The sequence below is a fragment of the Callithrix jacchus genome, chromosome 10, assembly GCF_049354715.1.
Source record: "Callithrix jacchus isolate 240 chromosome 10, calJac240_pri, whole genome shotgun sequence".
Lineage (NCBI taxonomy): Eukaryota > Metazoa > Chordata > Mammalia > Primates > Cebidae > Callithrix > Callithrix jacchus.
Genome location: NC_133511.1, coordinates 125671208 through 125688615, shown reverse-complemented (window position 1 = coordinate 125688615; position 17408 = coordinate 125671208). Strand labels below are relative to the sequence as shown.

The window sequence follows — 17408 nt, the reverse complement described above, 5'->3', positions numbered from 1 at the left end:
TTGAAACCAGCCTGGTTGCCTAGCAAAGCAAAAATCACCAGGCTTGGGGGCTCACGCCTAAGATCCCAGTACTTTGGGAGGCTGAGACGGGCGGATCGCTTGAGTCCAGGAGTTCGAGACCAGTCTGGGCAGGTGGTGAAACCCTGTCTCTACAAAAAAAATACATGAATTAGCTGAACATGGTAGTGCATGCCTGTAGTCCCAGCTACTTGGGATGCTGAGGTGGGAAGATCAGCTGAGCTTGGGGGTAGAGGTTGCAGTGAGCCATGGCTGTGCCGCTACACTCTAGCCTGGGGTTAGTGCAAGACTCTGTCTCAAAAAAACAAACCGCAACAAAAAATGGTACAAACCGCAGCTGAGTGGGGACCTCTGCAGGCGCGGCTGTACTGGGGTGTTTAAGCATAAGGCCACTGATCCAGGCCGGAACCCAGGGATTTGTGCCCATTCCAGCTGCACAGGGAGCTCCTCCAGCCCTTGTTGGGTTCACTAATTTCTGCTCATGGCTCAAAGAGGGAGAGGCTGGGTCAGGACAGCCCATCTCAGCTCCTGCAGAAGTAGAAAAACAAATAGTGCATCTCAGGGGCATTTAGGACTCTTAGGATCACCCTGAACCGGTCAAAATAAACATCTCCTTCATGAAATTCAGATGGCTCTGCAAGGGCGTTTCACTCCGGAAAGGACACTGTAATTACTGCCAGTCTCTTCCTATCAGAGGTTAGATTTCTGAGCAAGCGTGGGATACATACCTTTGGAGACTTGGCTGCAGACACTATATTTAATCCACTGTGATGAATAATCCCTTTGTGTTCTGTGTGAATCCCAGGAGATCTTATCAGTCGTGCAGCAGTGGCCCGGCCCGTCCACCGTGTGACTCTATGAGCCAAAGTGCGTGCTCTGCGGAGGCTTCTTCCTGGATGCCTGCCTCCTGGTTACTGTGAAGGCTTTGATGGGGAAGGGGGCTGAGAGTTAACCTTGTGGCTGGGCTAGGTGGCTCACAGCAGTAATCCCAGCACTTTGGGAAGCTGGGCAGATCATTTGAGCTCAGCAGCTCGAGACCAGCCTGACCAACATGGTAAAACCCCGTCTCTACTAAAAAAAATACCAAAAATTAACCAGGCATGGTGGCAGGTGCTTGTAATCCCAGCTACTCGGGAGGCTGAGGCATGAGAATTGCTTGAACCTGGGAGGTGGAGGTTGCAGTGAGCTGAGATGGCGCTATTGGATTCCAGGCTGGGCGACAGAGTGAGACTGTCTCAAAAAAAAAAAAAAAACCAAACAAACAAAAAGAGTTAACCTTGAGACTCCAGGGGAGTTTTTTTGTTTTTGTTTTTGTTTTTTTGAGATGGAGTCTTACTCTGTCACTAGATTGGAGTACAGTGGCGTGATTTCAGCTCACTGCAACCTCTGTCCCCTGCCTCAGCCTCCTGAGTAGCTGGAACTAACAGGCATGCGCCACCACACCCAGCTAATTTTATGTATTTTAGTAGAGATGGGTTTTCACCATGTTGGCCAGGCTGGTCTTGAATTCCTGGCCTCAAGCGATCCTCCCACCTCAGCCTCCCAAAGTGTTGGAATTACAGGTGTGAGCCACCGTGCCTGGCCCAAACATATTGTCAGTTGCTTTGCAAATTGCTGTAAGCGAAGGTTATAGCTGTGGTATGTCTTTTTGCCACTGCATTCAGGTTCTGTGCTGATACCTCCTGGGTGTGTCATCCAGCCCAGCCCCTCCCTCACTCTGGCTTCTCCACCCAGATGTCCGGGCGACATTTCACCTGCGGCAGGTCCAGGCATGAATTCTCAGCTTCTGCCCCCAGCCTGCCTCCTTCCCTCCCTGAGACTGTCCTGTGTCAGTACCTGGCTCCACTGAGTGGGTGGCTTAAGCCAGGAGGCTGAGGGCCCATTTCATCAGCACATGCAGCTCAAGGTGCCTCTGCAGCCTGTCCCATGTGGGTCATTTTCCACACTGTCACTGTCCCTGTCACTGACAGACTGGGCCAGCCCCATGGACTTTCCTGGAAGACAGCCTCAGCTTCTTACTGGTCCTGCTTCCACGTCCCCATCCATGCTCCATACAGCAGCCAGAGTGGTCTTTTTTTTTTTTTTTTTTTTTTTTGAGACGGAGTTTCGCTCTTGTTACCCAGGCTGGAGTGCAATGGCGCGATCTCGGCTCACCACAACCTCCGCCTCCTGGGTTCAGGCAATTCTCCTGCCTCAGCCTCCTGAGTAGCTGGGATTACAGGCACGCGCCACCATGCCCAGATAATTTTTTGTATTTTTAGTAGAGACGGGGTTTCACCAAGTTGACCAGGATGGTCACGATCTCTTGACCTCATGATCCACCTGCCTCGGCCTCCCAAAGTGCTGGGATTACAGGCTTGAGCCACCACACCCGGCCTCAGAGTGGTCTTTAGAACAGAAATAGTGACAGGTTCCCCTTCTTCTAGGCCCTTGGATGCTTCTCCACTGCTAGCACAAAACCTTGCCACCTCTCACCGGCTCCCTCTGCCTTCCTCTCCAAACTTGGTCCCCTGCCCTTGATCCCAGCTGCCCTGCCTTTGACCCAGCACAATGCCCTTGACCCCGGCTGTTCTGCCCTTGGCCTTAGCTGTCCTGCCACTGACCCCAGACACCCTGTCCTTGACTCCAGCCACCTGCCCTGGACCCCAGCCACCTGCCCCAGACCCCAGCCACCTGCCCTTCCCTCCTCCAGCTGTATCCTGCTCTTGGCCTCACTGTCTCCTGGGAGGTCCCCTCAGCATCTCCACTTCTAGCACCCAGCGCTGCTTATGTGTTGCTTGTTAGCCCCGTCTAAGTTGTGGGAGGGCAGAGGGACCTTTTCTGCCAGTGTCCAGCTCTTCTCCTTGGCTGGCACGTTGGAGGCAGTCAGCAAACACTTGTTGCATGGACAGATGGGTGCCTCCCAGGGCCTGGAAGCAGGTGGTTCTGTGTTCTGCTTCTGGTTAGTGGAGGACTGAGCCAGGCTGATTTCTGTAACAGGGGAATCTTTGAAACTGTGATAGTCACTGATTTTGACCTCGCCATCAGTGGGTGAAAACAGGAGAATCATCCTGTGGTGAGAACACACACACACATACACACACACACCCACACACACCACACCCCCACACACACCCACACACACCCACATCCACCCCCGACACCACACACATACATGCACACCCACATACACAACACACATGCAAATACACACACACACCTCCACCCCCATACACACACACATACACACACAACCCACACACACCACACCCCCACACACACCCACATCCACCCCCCCACACCACACACATACATGCACACCCACATACACAACACACATGCAAATACACACACACACCTCCACCCCCCATACACACACACATACACACACCACGCACACAAATATACACACATATACAAATATACACACACACCACACATGCAAATATACGCACATACACACATTGCACACTACACATACACACACCCATATGCACATACACACACCACACACACACCATGCATATACACCTACACACACACCACATGCACACACACACCACATACAGGCACACACAAGCACACACACCACACACTGCACACACATATGCACACACACCACGCATATACACCACACACACACCACATACACGCACACACACTCACACACAGACACGTGAGTTTTTAAATTTTTATTGTGGTACTTGACAGTTTTTCCTCTTAGCTTCTCTTATTTATTTAGTGCTTTGTGGCAGACAGCCTGGGAGGAGGTGGAGGTGGCACCGTGAGAAGGGCAGGAGCCACCGCCCCAGGGGTCCAGGAGGGGATGGGGGGCGATGCCATGCTGAGTGGCTGTGCCAAGGAGCCTGAAGGAAGGCAGCAGAGCCAGGGTGAAGGGGACAGGAAGAATGGACCAGATTTCCCAGAGCAGTTTTCTGCAATGGGCAGGGGATGCTGTCCCAAGGGGCTGTGCTTGGGTCTGGGATGCAGGCTCTGGTATCCGTCCAGCCTGTGGCTGCCCGGGCATGTTCTGCTTCAGCTGCTGCCCCCGAGGAAGGAGGCCCACTTTGTCTGCGAGCAGCCATTCTTGAGGCATCTGTGCATCTGACTTGTGGAGTCCTTGTGGGTCTTTCTGAAACCCTAGAACAGTTTCTCAAAAGAGCAGCCATGCAGGCCGGGTGCAGTGGCTCACGCTTGTAATGCCAGCACTTTGGGAGGCCCAGGTGGGAGGATCACCTGAGGTTGGAGGTTCAAGACCAGCCTGACCAACATGGAGAAACCCTGTCTCTACTAAAAAAAAAAAATATATATAGAAAAAAATTAGCCAGGCATGTTGGTGCATGCCTGTAATCCCAGCTACTCAGGAGGCCAAGGTAGGAGAATTGCTTGAACCCAGGAGATGGAGGTTGCAGTGAGCTGAGATCAGGCCATTGCACTCCAGCTTGGGCAACAAGAATGAAACTTCATCTCAAAAAAAAAAAAAGAGCAGCTACACAGACACCAGAGGCATAGGCATTTGGGCTCGATGTGCACTCCCCACTGAAGTTCAGGGCCCAGGGCTGTCGGCGGCTCCTTCCTGGACACTCTGGGCTTTTAACGGCAGCCTCCAGGGGCCTGGCTGCAAGATTGAGATTTGTCTGTGCTGTGCGAGTTGCCGAAGTGCCGTGGGCTTTGCGACGGCAGTTGTGGCCTGGATGCTGGCTTGGAGGCGGGGTCCAGGGGACTTCCAGGGGCAGGAGTTGGAGTGCCCTGGGCCTGGCTTCTGATGATCATCTTGGGCCCCGAAGCAGAAGCAGTGATTTTCTGTGTAGCGGTGGACAGGTGAGGGGGTGCCCTCTGTGATGGACTTGGATCTGTTGACGAGAGTTATTAAGTCTGTTAAGTGGGGAGGAAAAACTGAAATTCAGAAGGAATGGCACTTCTGTATGAGGAGCTTTTTTTTTTAGTGTCTGGTCACACGTGCCACTGTGTTACATTTTCTCCTTCTGCTTCCAGGTGACCCCAGAAGATGGCAGAAGCTCACCAAGCTGTGGCCTTCCAGTTCACGGTCACTCCAGACGGGATTGACCTGCGGCTGAGCCATGAAGCCCTCAAGCAGATCTATCTCTCTGGACTTCACTCCTGGAAGAAGAGGTTCATCAGATTCAAGGTTTGCTGACGTGTGCTGGAACCTGCACAGTGTGCCTCCTAATACCTGAGAACGGGGCTCCCGCAGCTGTTGCGGTCTGAGTGTTCCAGACTGCTCATTCCATGTGACTTACCTGTTTCCACGGTGCTTAAGGCTGGGGGACTCCTTCAGGTAGACTTTAGCTCACTGGGTGCCTGAAACAGTTCCGTAAGGCAGGTGGAGTGAGTTGGCACGCTCTAAAGCAGGCCTGGAAGTGGACACTCAAAGGGCCAGCAACCTACTTAATAGAAGGCGGAGTAAAGACTAGAATTCACGTCTTCTCCTCTGAGTCAGAATCCTTTGCACCTTGTTCAAAAAGATTTTTTTTCAGGCAGGGTGCGGTGGCTCACACCTGTAATCCCTGTACTTTAGGAGGCCGAGGTGGGCGGATCACTTGAGTTCAGGAGTTTAAGACCAGCCTGGGCAACACGGTGAAACCCTGTCTCTACAAAAAAGAAAAAAGAAAAAGAAAAATTAGGCCAGCATGGTGGCATGCATCTGTAGTCCCAGCTACTCAGGAGGCTGAGGTGGGAGGATCACTTGAGTTTGGGAGGCAGAGACTGCAGTGAGCCATGACTGAGCCACCGCATTCCAGCCTGGGCAACAGAGCAAGACTTTGTCTCCAATAAAAAAAAAGGGAGTTTTTCCAAACTTCAGCAAGTTGATGTAGTAAGTACTTTGTTGGTAAAGCGTCCACACATTAGAGACGCTCCACGTAAGTTCAGACTCAGCTGAGTCTGCATGTTCTCAACTCTGTTTGTCTAAAGAAGTAGAACTTTGTTCTTTTTTTAAAATAAGTGTTTTCTTTTTCCATGTATTGTAATTTATTTTAAACATTAAAGAAGGAATAGATGCATATTTGAAAACATGCGAACTAGATGAAATGTCATCAAGTTGAAAGTAGATGCCCCCCAGCCCCCCGCCCCCAGGCCCCCCCCGCCACTCCGCCCCCAACCCCCCCAGCCCCCTGCCCCCAGGCCCCCCTGCCGCTCCGCCCCCCAGCCCCCCCAACCCCCGCCCCCCAGCCCCCCCAACCCCCGCCCCCCAGCCCCCCCAACCCCCGCCCCCAGCCCCCCGCCACTCCGCCCCCCAGCCCCCCGCCCCCAGGCCCACCCGCCACTCAGCCCCCCCAATCCCCGCCCCCCAGCCCCGTCCACCCCCCGGCCCTCCAGAGCAGGTGGCAGCAGGGACAGCAGAGAGGCAGGCGGGTCCCTGGCAGCCAGCACAGCTGCACAGGGGTCCCTGGGGCTTAGCCGGTGGGTTCTTGGGCCCAGATAAATAAGACTAGGGTGACATCTAGTCTCCCTGGCCTGGTCACCGGTGTGGTCCACCGTGGTGGAGAAGGCACCACTACGGGGAGAGCTGAGCTGAACAGCTGGACTTGCTGAGAGCTGCATTTTTCCACCTGGAATCTGGGAAAATAGAAACATGGATGCAGAGGCTTGGCTATCATATTCAACCCAATGCGAATATCCTCCCCTCCCCTCCCCTTCCCTCCCCTTCCTTTTTTGAGACAGGGGACAGGGTTGCTCAGGGCAGAGTGCAGTGGTACGGTCCTCACTCACTATAGCCTCAATCTCTTGGGCTCAGGCGATCCTCCTGTCTCATCCTCCCAAGCAGCTGGGACCACAGGTGCACACCACCATGCCTGGCTAATTTTTTTTTTTGAGACAGAGCCTCACTCTGTCACCCAGGTTGGAGTGCAGTGGCGTGATCTCAGCTCACTGCGACCTCTGCCTCCCGGGGTCAAGTGATTCTTCTGCCTCAGCTTCCGAGTAGCTGGGACTACCACCAAGCCCAGCTATTTTTTTGTATTTTTAGTGGAGACAGGATTTCACCGTGTTGGCCAGGCTGGTTTCAAACTCCTCACCTCAAGTGATCCACCAGCCTCGGCCTCCCAAAGTGCTGGAGTTACAGGTGTGAGCCACCGCGCCCGGCCTGCTGTAGTCATTTTTAATCCATTATCTTGGCCAAATCAATATCTTATTAGGATGCTTTAGTAAGAATTTTTTAAAAGTGGAGTCGTCAAGCATACTCAAGAGTGAAGAAGATCAATTAATGACCCCACCATTCCCTTCCTCATTTCAACCAATTTTGTTCGACGTAATCCTTTTTTTTTTTTTCCGGCTGGAGTATTTTACAGCAAATTCTTGACACGGAGTGCTGGGTAGGCACGGTGGCTCATGCCTGTAATCCTAGCACTTTGGGAGGCTAAGGTGGGCGGATCATCTGCGGTCAGGAGATCGAGACCAGCCTGATCAAATGGTGAAACCTCATCTCTAAAAAACAAACAAACAAAAGACATGGAGTGAGGTCTCCCGTGAAATCTTCAGGGTGCAGCAGCCTCTGACACGGGACGGCAGGAGGAGCAGTTTTGGAGCTGGGGTCTCAGCACATTCTAGACAGTAGCAGGCTGGGCAGGGGACTTCATGGTGGCTCAGTGGCGTCCTTCACCAGCTAAACTCGTGCCTGAGCTGATTCTCATGGCCAAGGGTGTCCACTCGGGGAAGGTTTCAGGGTGGGTCTTGGCTCAGAAGCAGAGGAAGGGAGGAACCTGGAACAGCCGCAGGTTGTAAACTCTGGGTAGCGTCCCAGCGCGTGGGGCGTGGTGTCTCAGCACACATGCTGCAGACACACTGTCCTCACTGCCTGGCGGTTCAGCATCCCTGCTGCCGGGGGCCATGGAGTGTCGTTGCCCGGGGGCTGTGCGGGGATGCCGCTCACGGCCTGTGTGTCTGTCTTTAGAATGGCATCATCACCGGCGTGTATCCGGCGAGCCCCTCCAGCTGGCTTATCGTGGTGGTGGGCGTGATGACGACGATGTATGCCAAGATCGACCCCTCATTAGGGATAATTGCAAAAATCAGTCGGACCCTGGAAAGGACGTAAGTAATCCTGTGAAATCTCCAGTTGTCTGGGAAGTTACCAATTTTGTTTTTTTTTGTTTTTTGTTTTGAGACAGAGTCTTTCTCTGTCGCCCAAGCTGGACGGTAGTGACGCAATCTCGGCTCATTGCAACCTCTGCCTCCTGGGTTCAAGCAGTTCCCGGCTTCAGCCTCCTGAGTAGCTGGGGTTACAGGTGCCCCCCCCCACCCACCACACCAGGCTAATTTTTATATTTTTAGTAGAGACAGGGTTTCACCATCTGGGCAGCCTGGTCTTGAACTCCTGACCTTGTGATCTGCCCACCTCATCCTCCCAAAGTGCTGGGATTACAGATGTGAGCCACCACGCCCGCCCGGAAGTTACTGATTTTATTGCTGTTTTTATGTCTCTTCAATTGTGGTGATTGTCACTGTTCTGGATTTGATGTGAAGCCCCCAGGCTGTTCTCAAGTCAGCTTTCTTCCCGTTTTCCTGGGTGGCGTTAAGGTCCCCTAGGAGTTTGCGGTCCCCTGCAGCCCTTCCTCTGAAGATCAGGGCGAGAAGAGTGGTCGTGGTGCTGGGGCACCCCTCAGAAGGTGTCAGGGCTCGGGGGATAGCCAACAGTGACAGCGCCCTTAGCCTGGACGGTAGGGCTCTGGCACAGAAAATCCCCAATGTGGTCATTTCTTTGTACTTGGAGTCAGTTCATCCCAGAGTTCTGCGACCCTTGAACGGACTGCTGTAGGGTCCTCTGCAGGGACCTCCCCCACTTAGCTCTCTGTCAGGCTGGTTTAGAAATCTCCAAGGGACCTCCACCATCACTCCCACCCCTAGGGGTTTAGATTTTCCTGGAGGTTTGAAAGCAGGCTCTCTTGCTACCAAGAAAGACATAAGGCCCAGAGACACCTGAGGTAACATGCAACACATGTTCTTTTTCTTTCTTTCTTTCTTTTTTTTTTTTTTTTTGAGACGGAGTCTCATTCTGTTGTCAGGTTGAAGTGCAGTGGCACAGTCTTGGCTCACTGCAACCTCTGCCTGCTAGATTCAAGCGATTCTCCTGCCTTAGCTTCCTGGGATTACAGGCCACCATGCCTGGCTAACCTTTTTTTTCTTTTTTTGAGATGGAGTCTTGTTCTGTCGCCAGGCTGATGTGCAGTGGTGCAGTCTTGGCTCACCGCAACCTCCGCCTCCTGGGTTCAAGTGGTTCTTCCTGCCTCAGCCTCCCGAGTAGCTGGAATTACAGGCACGCACCACCATGCCCAGCTAATTTTTGTATTTTTAGTAGAGATGGGGTTTCGCCATGTTGGCCAGGATGGTCTCGATCTGCTGACCTCATGATCTGACCACCTTGGCCTCCCAAAATGTTGGGATTACAGGCGTGAGCCACTGGGCCCCGCTATTTTTTTTTCCAAATACCTGCTGGCTGTTGATAGCACATATGTATTGCATACCCGCGATGCCCGTTATTCCATCTAGTTCTGGAGATGGCCCAGACTCCCATCCAGGAAAGTCAGACCCTGCACTGCAGTGACCTCTCATTAGGGTCCTTTTTACCAGTGAGGAAGCATTCAGACAGGTGCAAGTATCTGCCCGAGTCACAGGAATAGGGAGCGGGAAAGCTCTGCCCAGCTCTGAAATCTGTGCCCCTGAGGTCCCCCATCCCCTGCCCCAGAAGCTTCCGTGAGACAAATGCAAGTGAACGCTGCTGTTTTATCGCCACGAGCCTCCAGACGGTGGAACGCGGGGAGACTCAGTTTCCCTGTGCAGCTGTGACCCTTGCACCTGGACACACATTTTACTTTCTGGTCTGAAAGCCCCACGGTGTCTTGGAAGGATCCCTGCTGCCCATGCCAGGCGTTTGGCTCGATTTCTATGCTGCTTGTTTGCCCCAATGGCATTTTTGGTCTAGAGGAATCATAACCCCCAACACCTCCTATTTGGGCTTTGTTTTGGGGGCCAGGAGTTGCAGGTGGAAGGCACAATGTTGGGGTCAGGGCTCAGCTAGAAAAACGAAGCTCTGGATCTTTAGAATCGCAGCCTCCAGGTTGTTTGCATGCAAATATTGTTTGATCAGAAAGAAATAAGAAAATAAACTGGCAGAAAAAGTGACATAAACGAAAACTCACTCAGTTAATGGCTGACTTTGATGTTTTTGGGTGGGGGGTGGATGGAGTTTTTGCTCTGTTGCCCAGGCTGGAGTGCAGTGGCGCGATCTTAGCTCACTGCAACCTCCGCCTCCTGGGTTCAAGCGATTCTCCTGCCTCAGCCTCCCAAGTAGCTGGGACTACAGGTACCCACTACCATGCCCGGCTAATTTTAGTATTTTTCATAGAGATGAGGTTTCACCATGTTGACCAGGTTGGTCTCAAACTATTGACCTCCGGTGATCCACCCACCTCAGCCTCCTGAAGTGCTAGGATTAATAGATGCGAGCCACCGTGCCCGGCCTTGATTCGGATGACTAGAAATAAAAGATTAAGCAGATTAATGGTCTGACTCTTCCGAGGGCAGCTTGAGCAGGTGCCCTGATTCCTGAACCCCTTTTTGCAGAGTCTGCCTAGGACCCCTCCACACCCTGTTCCTTCTCCAGGAAGCCCCCGGACCCTCCAGAGTCATTGAGAGTACAGCCGAATGCTCGAAACCTTGAGGTGGCTCAGGCCTCTGTAAGTGTCTGCAAGAGGCAGAATGAAAGCTCCCAGTCATGTTATAGGCATGCCTGGCCAGGATGCCTGCCAGGTTTCTTATCTGCCTGGGAACTGCCGTCATCGTTGTCACTTAGAACGCAGTTGGCAGAGCTGGGCGCTCCCAGCAGTCCTGGCTGCTCCCTTCCTTGAGGTCACAGTGGACAGCTGCCTTCAAGCCTGTGTATGCAGCTCTTCCGACGGACTTTTTGTTCTCTCGTGGAGTTAATGAATAATGAAGTTTGTTTTTTTTTTTTTTTTTTTTTTTTTGAGACGAAGTTTCACTCTTGTTACCTGGGCTGGACTGCGATGGCGCGATCTCGGCTCACCGCAACCTCCGCCTCCTGGGTTCAGGCAATTCTCCTGCCTCAGCCTCCTGAGTAGCTGGGATTACAGGCACGCGCCACCATGTCCAGCTAATTTTTGTATTTTTAGTAGAGACGGCGTTTCACCTGGTTGACCAGGATGGTCTCGATCTCTTGACCTTGCGATCCACCGCCTCAGCCTCCCAAAGTGCTGGGATTATAGGCGTGAGCCACCACGCCTGGCCCAGTGAAGATTTTTTTTTTTTTTTTGAGCTGAGTCTCGCTCTTGTTACCCAGGCTGGAGTGTAATGGCACTATCTCAGCTCACTGCCACCTCTGCCTCCCAGGTTCAAGCAATTCTCCTGCCTCAGCCTCCCAAGTAGCTAGGATTGCCGGCACATGCCACCACGCCTGGCTACCATATTTTGTATTTTTAGTAGAGACGGGGTTTCATCATGTTGCCCAGGCTGGTCTCGAACTCCTGAGCTCAGGCAGTCTGCCTGCCTCAGGCTCCTGAATGCTAGGACTCTTTTTTTTCTTATTGAGATAGAGTCTCACTCTGTGGCCCAGGCTGGAGTGCTGTGGCGCGATCTCGGCTCACTGCAACCTCCTCCTCCCAGGGTCAAGTGATTTTCTTGCCTGAGCCTCTTGCGTACCTAGGACTACAGGCATGCACCACCATGGCCAACCAATTTTTGTAGTTTTGGTAGAGACACGGTTTCACCATGTTGGCCAGGCTGGTCTTGAACTCCTGACCTCAAGTGATCCACCCACTTCATCCTCCCAGAGTGCTGGGATTACAGGCATGAGCCACTGTGCCTGGCCCAGATCTTTCATGTACTCTCTAGTGTAGGCTCCCTCTTAAAATGGATTATATTTAGAAGGGTTGACTATTTAAAGCCTTTAATAATCTGAGTCTCTGTAAGATTTGTTTCTTTGTCCCTCTTAAACCTATTTTGGTAAACTGGGCCATGCCTGGCCTAAATTTAGAAGGGCGGGGTTAAAGGCCAATGTCTTCAAGCTTCATGGGCCGATCCAGAGCTGCCATCCTGGAGGGGACTGCAGTGTCCCTGGGCTGCTGCCTTCAATTGTGGAGTCAGGCTGGGCATGGTGGCCTGTCTTTGGGAGGCCAAGGCAAGAGGATTGCTTGAGCCCAGGAGTTCAAGATCAGCCTAAGCAACATAGTGAGACCCCCATCTCTTAAAAAAAACAAAAGAAAAGAAGAAAAGTGGAGTCAGACATGTCATGTGTTGTCCCTAAGTCTGTCCCCAACAGACTGGTAAGGAGCATGTTCTTTCATTCTCCTTACAAAAGAAAAAAAAGAAAGCTTTTTGCTGATGTTTTTTATCTAAGTGCCTACATGTCTATATTTTAAAAATCTCGAATGTGTCATTTATTTGTTTATACTAAAATATTTTTTTATTTTTGTAAATCAAGTAAGTATATAGATCTTTGTCCTTTGGTAATCTAAAATGCAGATTATCTAAAAGATAGCTCCTTAAATCCCTAAACCCAAGTTCGCTTGTAGGTTAGATGACCAGAAAAAAGCAGACAGGTTTCAAGTAGAGACTCCCGTTAAACTCGAGTGCTAGATTTGATGGGTTATAGAAAGACAACACGTTTTGAAGCAAGAGTACTTAACCTTGAAGATAATTTGTTTGTGTCACTTAAATACTGGGCAATCTTAAATTATTGGTTTTCTTTTTTTTTATTTCTTATTTTGAATTATTTTGTTTTCTTTTTTAAATCTTATTTTTGTACTGATGGGGTTTGGCCATGTTGCCCAGGCTGGTCTTGAACTCATGGACTCAAGTGATCCACCCATCATGGCCTCCTAAAGTGCTAGGATTATATATTTGCGCCACTGTACCTGGCTAAATTAGTGCTTTTCAAATATTGGAGATACCTTTAGGTTATATATATAGGTGTTTTAATCATTCGAAGCATGCATAAATAGTTTTTATTTTAAAAATATTTTGCAGTTCCCCAAACAACCAAAACTAAAACAAACCACAAAGTAGCTGCATTTCTAGCCAGGTGCGGTGCTGACGCCTGTAATCCCAGCACTTTGGGAGGCCGCGGCGGGTAGATCACCTGAGGTCAGGAGTTTGAGACCAGCCTGGGCAATATGGTGAGACCTCGTCTGTACAAAAAATACAAAAATTAGCTGGATGTGGTGGCACGCACCTGCAATCCCAGCTACTTGGGAGGCCGAAGCGGAAGAATTGCTTGAACCCGGAAGGCGGAGGTTGCAGTGAGCCGAGATTGCGCCACTGCACTCCAGCCTGGGCAACAGAATGAGACTCCATCTCAAAAAAAAAAAAGAGAGAAAAAGCTGCATTTCGTCTCATTTTTAAAGTCCCATCTCTACCATTAAATATACTGCTTTCCTTCACAAATAAAAACATTTCCTGTATCTAAGTGGACTATTTACATGACCAGTTTACATGGTCTGTTTCTTTACTTGTGTTAGATATGCACAAGTCACAAACAAGCTCTTCTGAGGTAAATACTGGAGCTAATAGTTGTAACAAATGATCCGAGATGGCGATTACATCTAAAGTAAGTTTGAGAGAAAAAAAATCACAAAGTGCGGAAGAAAGTGGCGCAGCATTTCCTTCGCACCTGCTGGGGAGGCACAGGTCGGCAGGGCGTGGTGCGCACAGTGGCTGGGTCCTGGCCTCACCATCCCCTCTGCTGTCAGTTCTGAGGTTCCTGGAGGAAGCTGTATCTCTTCCCAGATGACACAAAGTAGCCCTGGTTGGTTTCGAGGTCAACAAAGCACATCGAGCTTTGTTTTCTTTTTCGAATTTTATTTTTGTATTGATGGGGTTTGGCCCATGTAGCCCAGGCTGGTCTCGAACTCCTGGACTCGAGCGATCCACCCATCTCGGCCTCCCAAAGTGCTAGGATTATAGACTTGTGCCACCGTGCCTGGCCAGGAGGCCGAAGGGACTCCAGGAAGAGAGCAGACAGGCCTGCCCCCAGCATTCAGGTCTGCCAGCTACTTTTCAGCATGATTGGTTTTGGGGCAAGGAGGAGAGTCCTGTGAGTGTTTTGAGAGCTCGGTTCATGCGGGTGCTCTCCCTCTGACTTTCCTGGCTCTACCTGGGGCAGGCTGCTGGGCCCTGCAGCACGCGGTGTCTGTCGGTGGTATCAGTGGCGTGGGTGGCACCATGTGGCCACGTGTACAGCCTCCCTTGTCTCGGTCTCCCTTCACAGCGACTGCATGTCCAGCCAGACGAAGAACGTGGTCAGCGGCGTGCTGTTTGGCACCGGGCTGTGGGTGGCCCTCATCGTCACCATGCGCTTCTCCCTGAAAGTGCTGCTCTCATACCACGGGTGGATGTTCGCTGAGCATGGCAAAATGAGTCGCGCCACCAAGATCTGGATGGTAATTGCACGTCCCTCTGGCTGTGGGGTGGGGTGGACGGTTTGGGCTTTGCGATGAAGCACGCCCTTGGGGACCTTTTCTCCCTCGATGGTTGGTTGGTGACGTGGACCTCAGCCTCTAATGGCTAGAGAGGTTTGAGTCACCATGATGCAAAAGTGGGGGCCTTTTGTGACATTAGTGAGACCTACGGCGCTTTATACTGAGGCCTCCCGGGGTTGTAATCAGGTCATTGATCAGATAGAAGTGCTGTCTGTCCGGTTCCTTGGAGTGTTCTTGACTCACCTGTTGTCAGGCATTAAATGGTTACCTTAGCTCACCCCTCTGGCAGGCTCCCATGACTCAGACTTAGCTTCCGGAATGTTCCCTCGGCTTGCTTTGGCCCTTAACCAAGGGTTCCTTATTTAAGGTAATGGCTTTGACATGTATGTGGATGCTAGTCCAAATTTCATGATTTCAATGGTTTTTTTTCTTTTTCTTTTGTTTTATTTATTTTTTGAGACAGAGTTTTGCTCTTGTTGTCCAGGCTGAAGTGCAATGGCATGATCTCAGCTCACTGTAACCTCCATTTCCCAGGTTCAAGCAATTCTGCCTCTGCCTCCCAAGTTGCTGGGACTATAGGCACGCACCACGCTCAGCTAATTCTGTATTTTTAGTAGAGACGGGGTTTCACCGTGTTGGTCAGGCTGGTCTTGCATGCCTGACATCAGGTGATCCACGCACATCGGCCTCCCAAAGTGCTGGGATTACAGGCATGAGCCACCCCGAATGGCTTTTTTTTTTCTTTTTGAAACAGGGTCTTTCTCTGTTGCCCAGGCTGGAGTGCAGGGGCACAATCATAGCTCACTGCAGCCTCGACCTCCTGGGCTCAAGTGATTTTTGCCACCTCAGACTCCCAAGTAGCTGGGACTATCAGCACACACCACGTCTGGCTAATTTTTGCACTTAAAAAAAAATTTTTTTTTTAAAGATGGGGTTTCACCAACATGGCCAGGCTGGTCTTGAATTCCTGACCTCAGGTGATCCACTCACCTCGGCCTCCCAAAGTGCTAGGATTACAGGCGTGAGCCACCGCGCCCGGCCAATTTTTGCATTTTTCAATAGAGACGGAGTTTCACCATGTTGGCCACGCTGGTCTCAAACTCCTGAGCTCAAGAGATCTGCCCACCTCAGCCTTCCAAAGTACTGGGATTACAGGTGTGAGCCATCACACCTGGCCTCCATTTCAATGTTTTTATGGGAGCCAGGCACAGTGGCTCCTGCCTATAATCCTAGTACTTTTGGAGGCGAAGCTGGGTGAACCACTTGAGCTCAGGAGCTAGAGACCAGCCTAGGCAACATGGCGAAGCCCCATCTCTACTAAAAATACAAAAATTAGCCAGGCAAATTAGCCAGGCATGGTGATGCATGCCTGTAATCTTAGCTGCTCGAGAGGCTGAGGTGGGAGGATCGCTTGAGCCCAGGAGGTCAAGGCTGCAGTGAGCTGTGATTACGCCACTGCACTCCAACCTGGGCAACAGGGCTAGACACAGTTTCAAAATATATATATATGTATATATCTAAGCCCATAAATATATGTGTGTACATGTATATTTCTTTACACATGTCTGGCCCCAGAGACCCAGGTTGGACTTGAAGTGCTGAGCAAAGCCCAAGGCCCAGGGCCACAACTACACTGGGCAGATGGCCAGTGTATGTACATATTTACACACACGTCTATGTTTATGTGTATGTACGTATATACACACACACGTCTATGTTTATGTATATATATGTATATATATACACACACGTCTATGTTTATGTGTATGTATGTATATATACACACATGTGTATATGTTTATGTGTATGTACCTATATATACACACACATCTATGTTTATGTATATATATGTATATATATACACACACGTCTATGTTTATGTGTATGTATGTATATATACACACACGCGTATATGTTTATGTGTATGTACGTATATATACACACGTATATGTTTATGTGTAGTACATATATACACACACACATCTATGTTTATGTGTAGTACATATATATACACACGCGTATATGTTTATGTGTAGTACATATATACACACACACGTCTGTGTTTATGTGTAGTACATATATATACACACATGTCTATGTTTATGTGTATGTACGTGTATATATACACGTATATGTTTATGTGTGTGTACGTATATATATACACACACACGTCTGTTTATGTGTAGTACATATATACACACACGTCTATGTTTATGTGTAGTACATATATACACACACGTCTATATTTATGTGTATGTACGTATATATACACACACGCGTATATGTTTATGTGTAGTACATATATATACACACACGTATATGTTTATGTGTATGTATACTTACACATACGTATGTGTATATGCGTGTATATGTGTATGTACGTGTATATATACAAGTATATGTTTATGTGTGTACGTATATATACACACGTATGTTTATGTGTGTGTACGTATATATACACACATGTTTATGTGTATATACACACGTATGTGTATATGTGTGTATGTATATATACGCACACATGTTTATGTGTATGTATGTATATACATGCACGTATATGTGTATATATGTATATATACACGCATATATGTGTATGTACACATATATATACACACACACATATATTTATGGGCTTAGGTGTTCTGATAATAAGCCCTCCAAGGTGGGCATCATCTCTGAACTTTTGGGGACCCCCCCCAGGGTCTCAGACCCTTGTGACCCCTTCAGGCCCCCGAACTGGCGTGTGCCCCATGTGCTATCTGCCCAGTGTAGTCGTGGCCCTGGGCCTTGGGCTTCGCTCAGCACCTCAAGCCCAACCTGGGTCTTTGGGGCTGGACATGTGTAAAGAAGCATCTGCTTTTTTCACCCCTGTCTTGCCAAGTGGTCTAAATGGTTCTAATGGACCAAGTGATCAGGAGAAAATTTTCTGCAGAATCTTTCTTGAATGGGGCTGCTTCATGG

The 17408-nt window shown here is 50.0% G+C and overlaps 1 protein-coding gene across 9 annotated transcripts in view; it reads left to right on the top strand.

Annotated features, from left to right (window-relative positions):
- CPT1A (carnitine palmitoyltransferase 1A) overlaps nucleotides 1-17408 on the top strand; it is a 79908-nt gene that overhangs the window by 19598 nt on the left and 42902 nt on the right. For all 9 annotated transcript variants that reach the window (XM_078341657.1, XM_078341656.1, XM_054241173.2 and 6 more), the window contains 3 exons: nucleotides 4993-5146; nucleotides 7910-8049; nucleotides 14237-14408. In XM_078341657.1, coding sequence (XP_078197783.1) covers nucleotides 5006-5146; nucleotides 7910-8049; nucleotides 14237-14408 — 453 coding nt within the window. In that variant the 5' untranslated portion in view covers nucleotides 4993-5005. The remainder of the gene's footprint in view (nucleotides 1-4992; nucleotides 5147-7909; nucleotides 8050-14236; nucleotides 14409-17408) is intronic.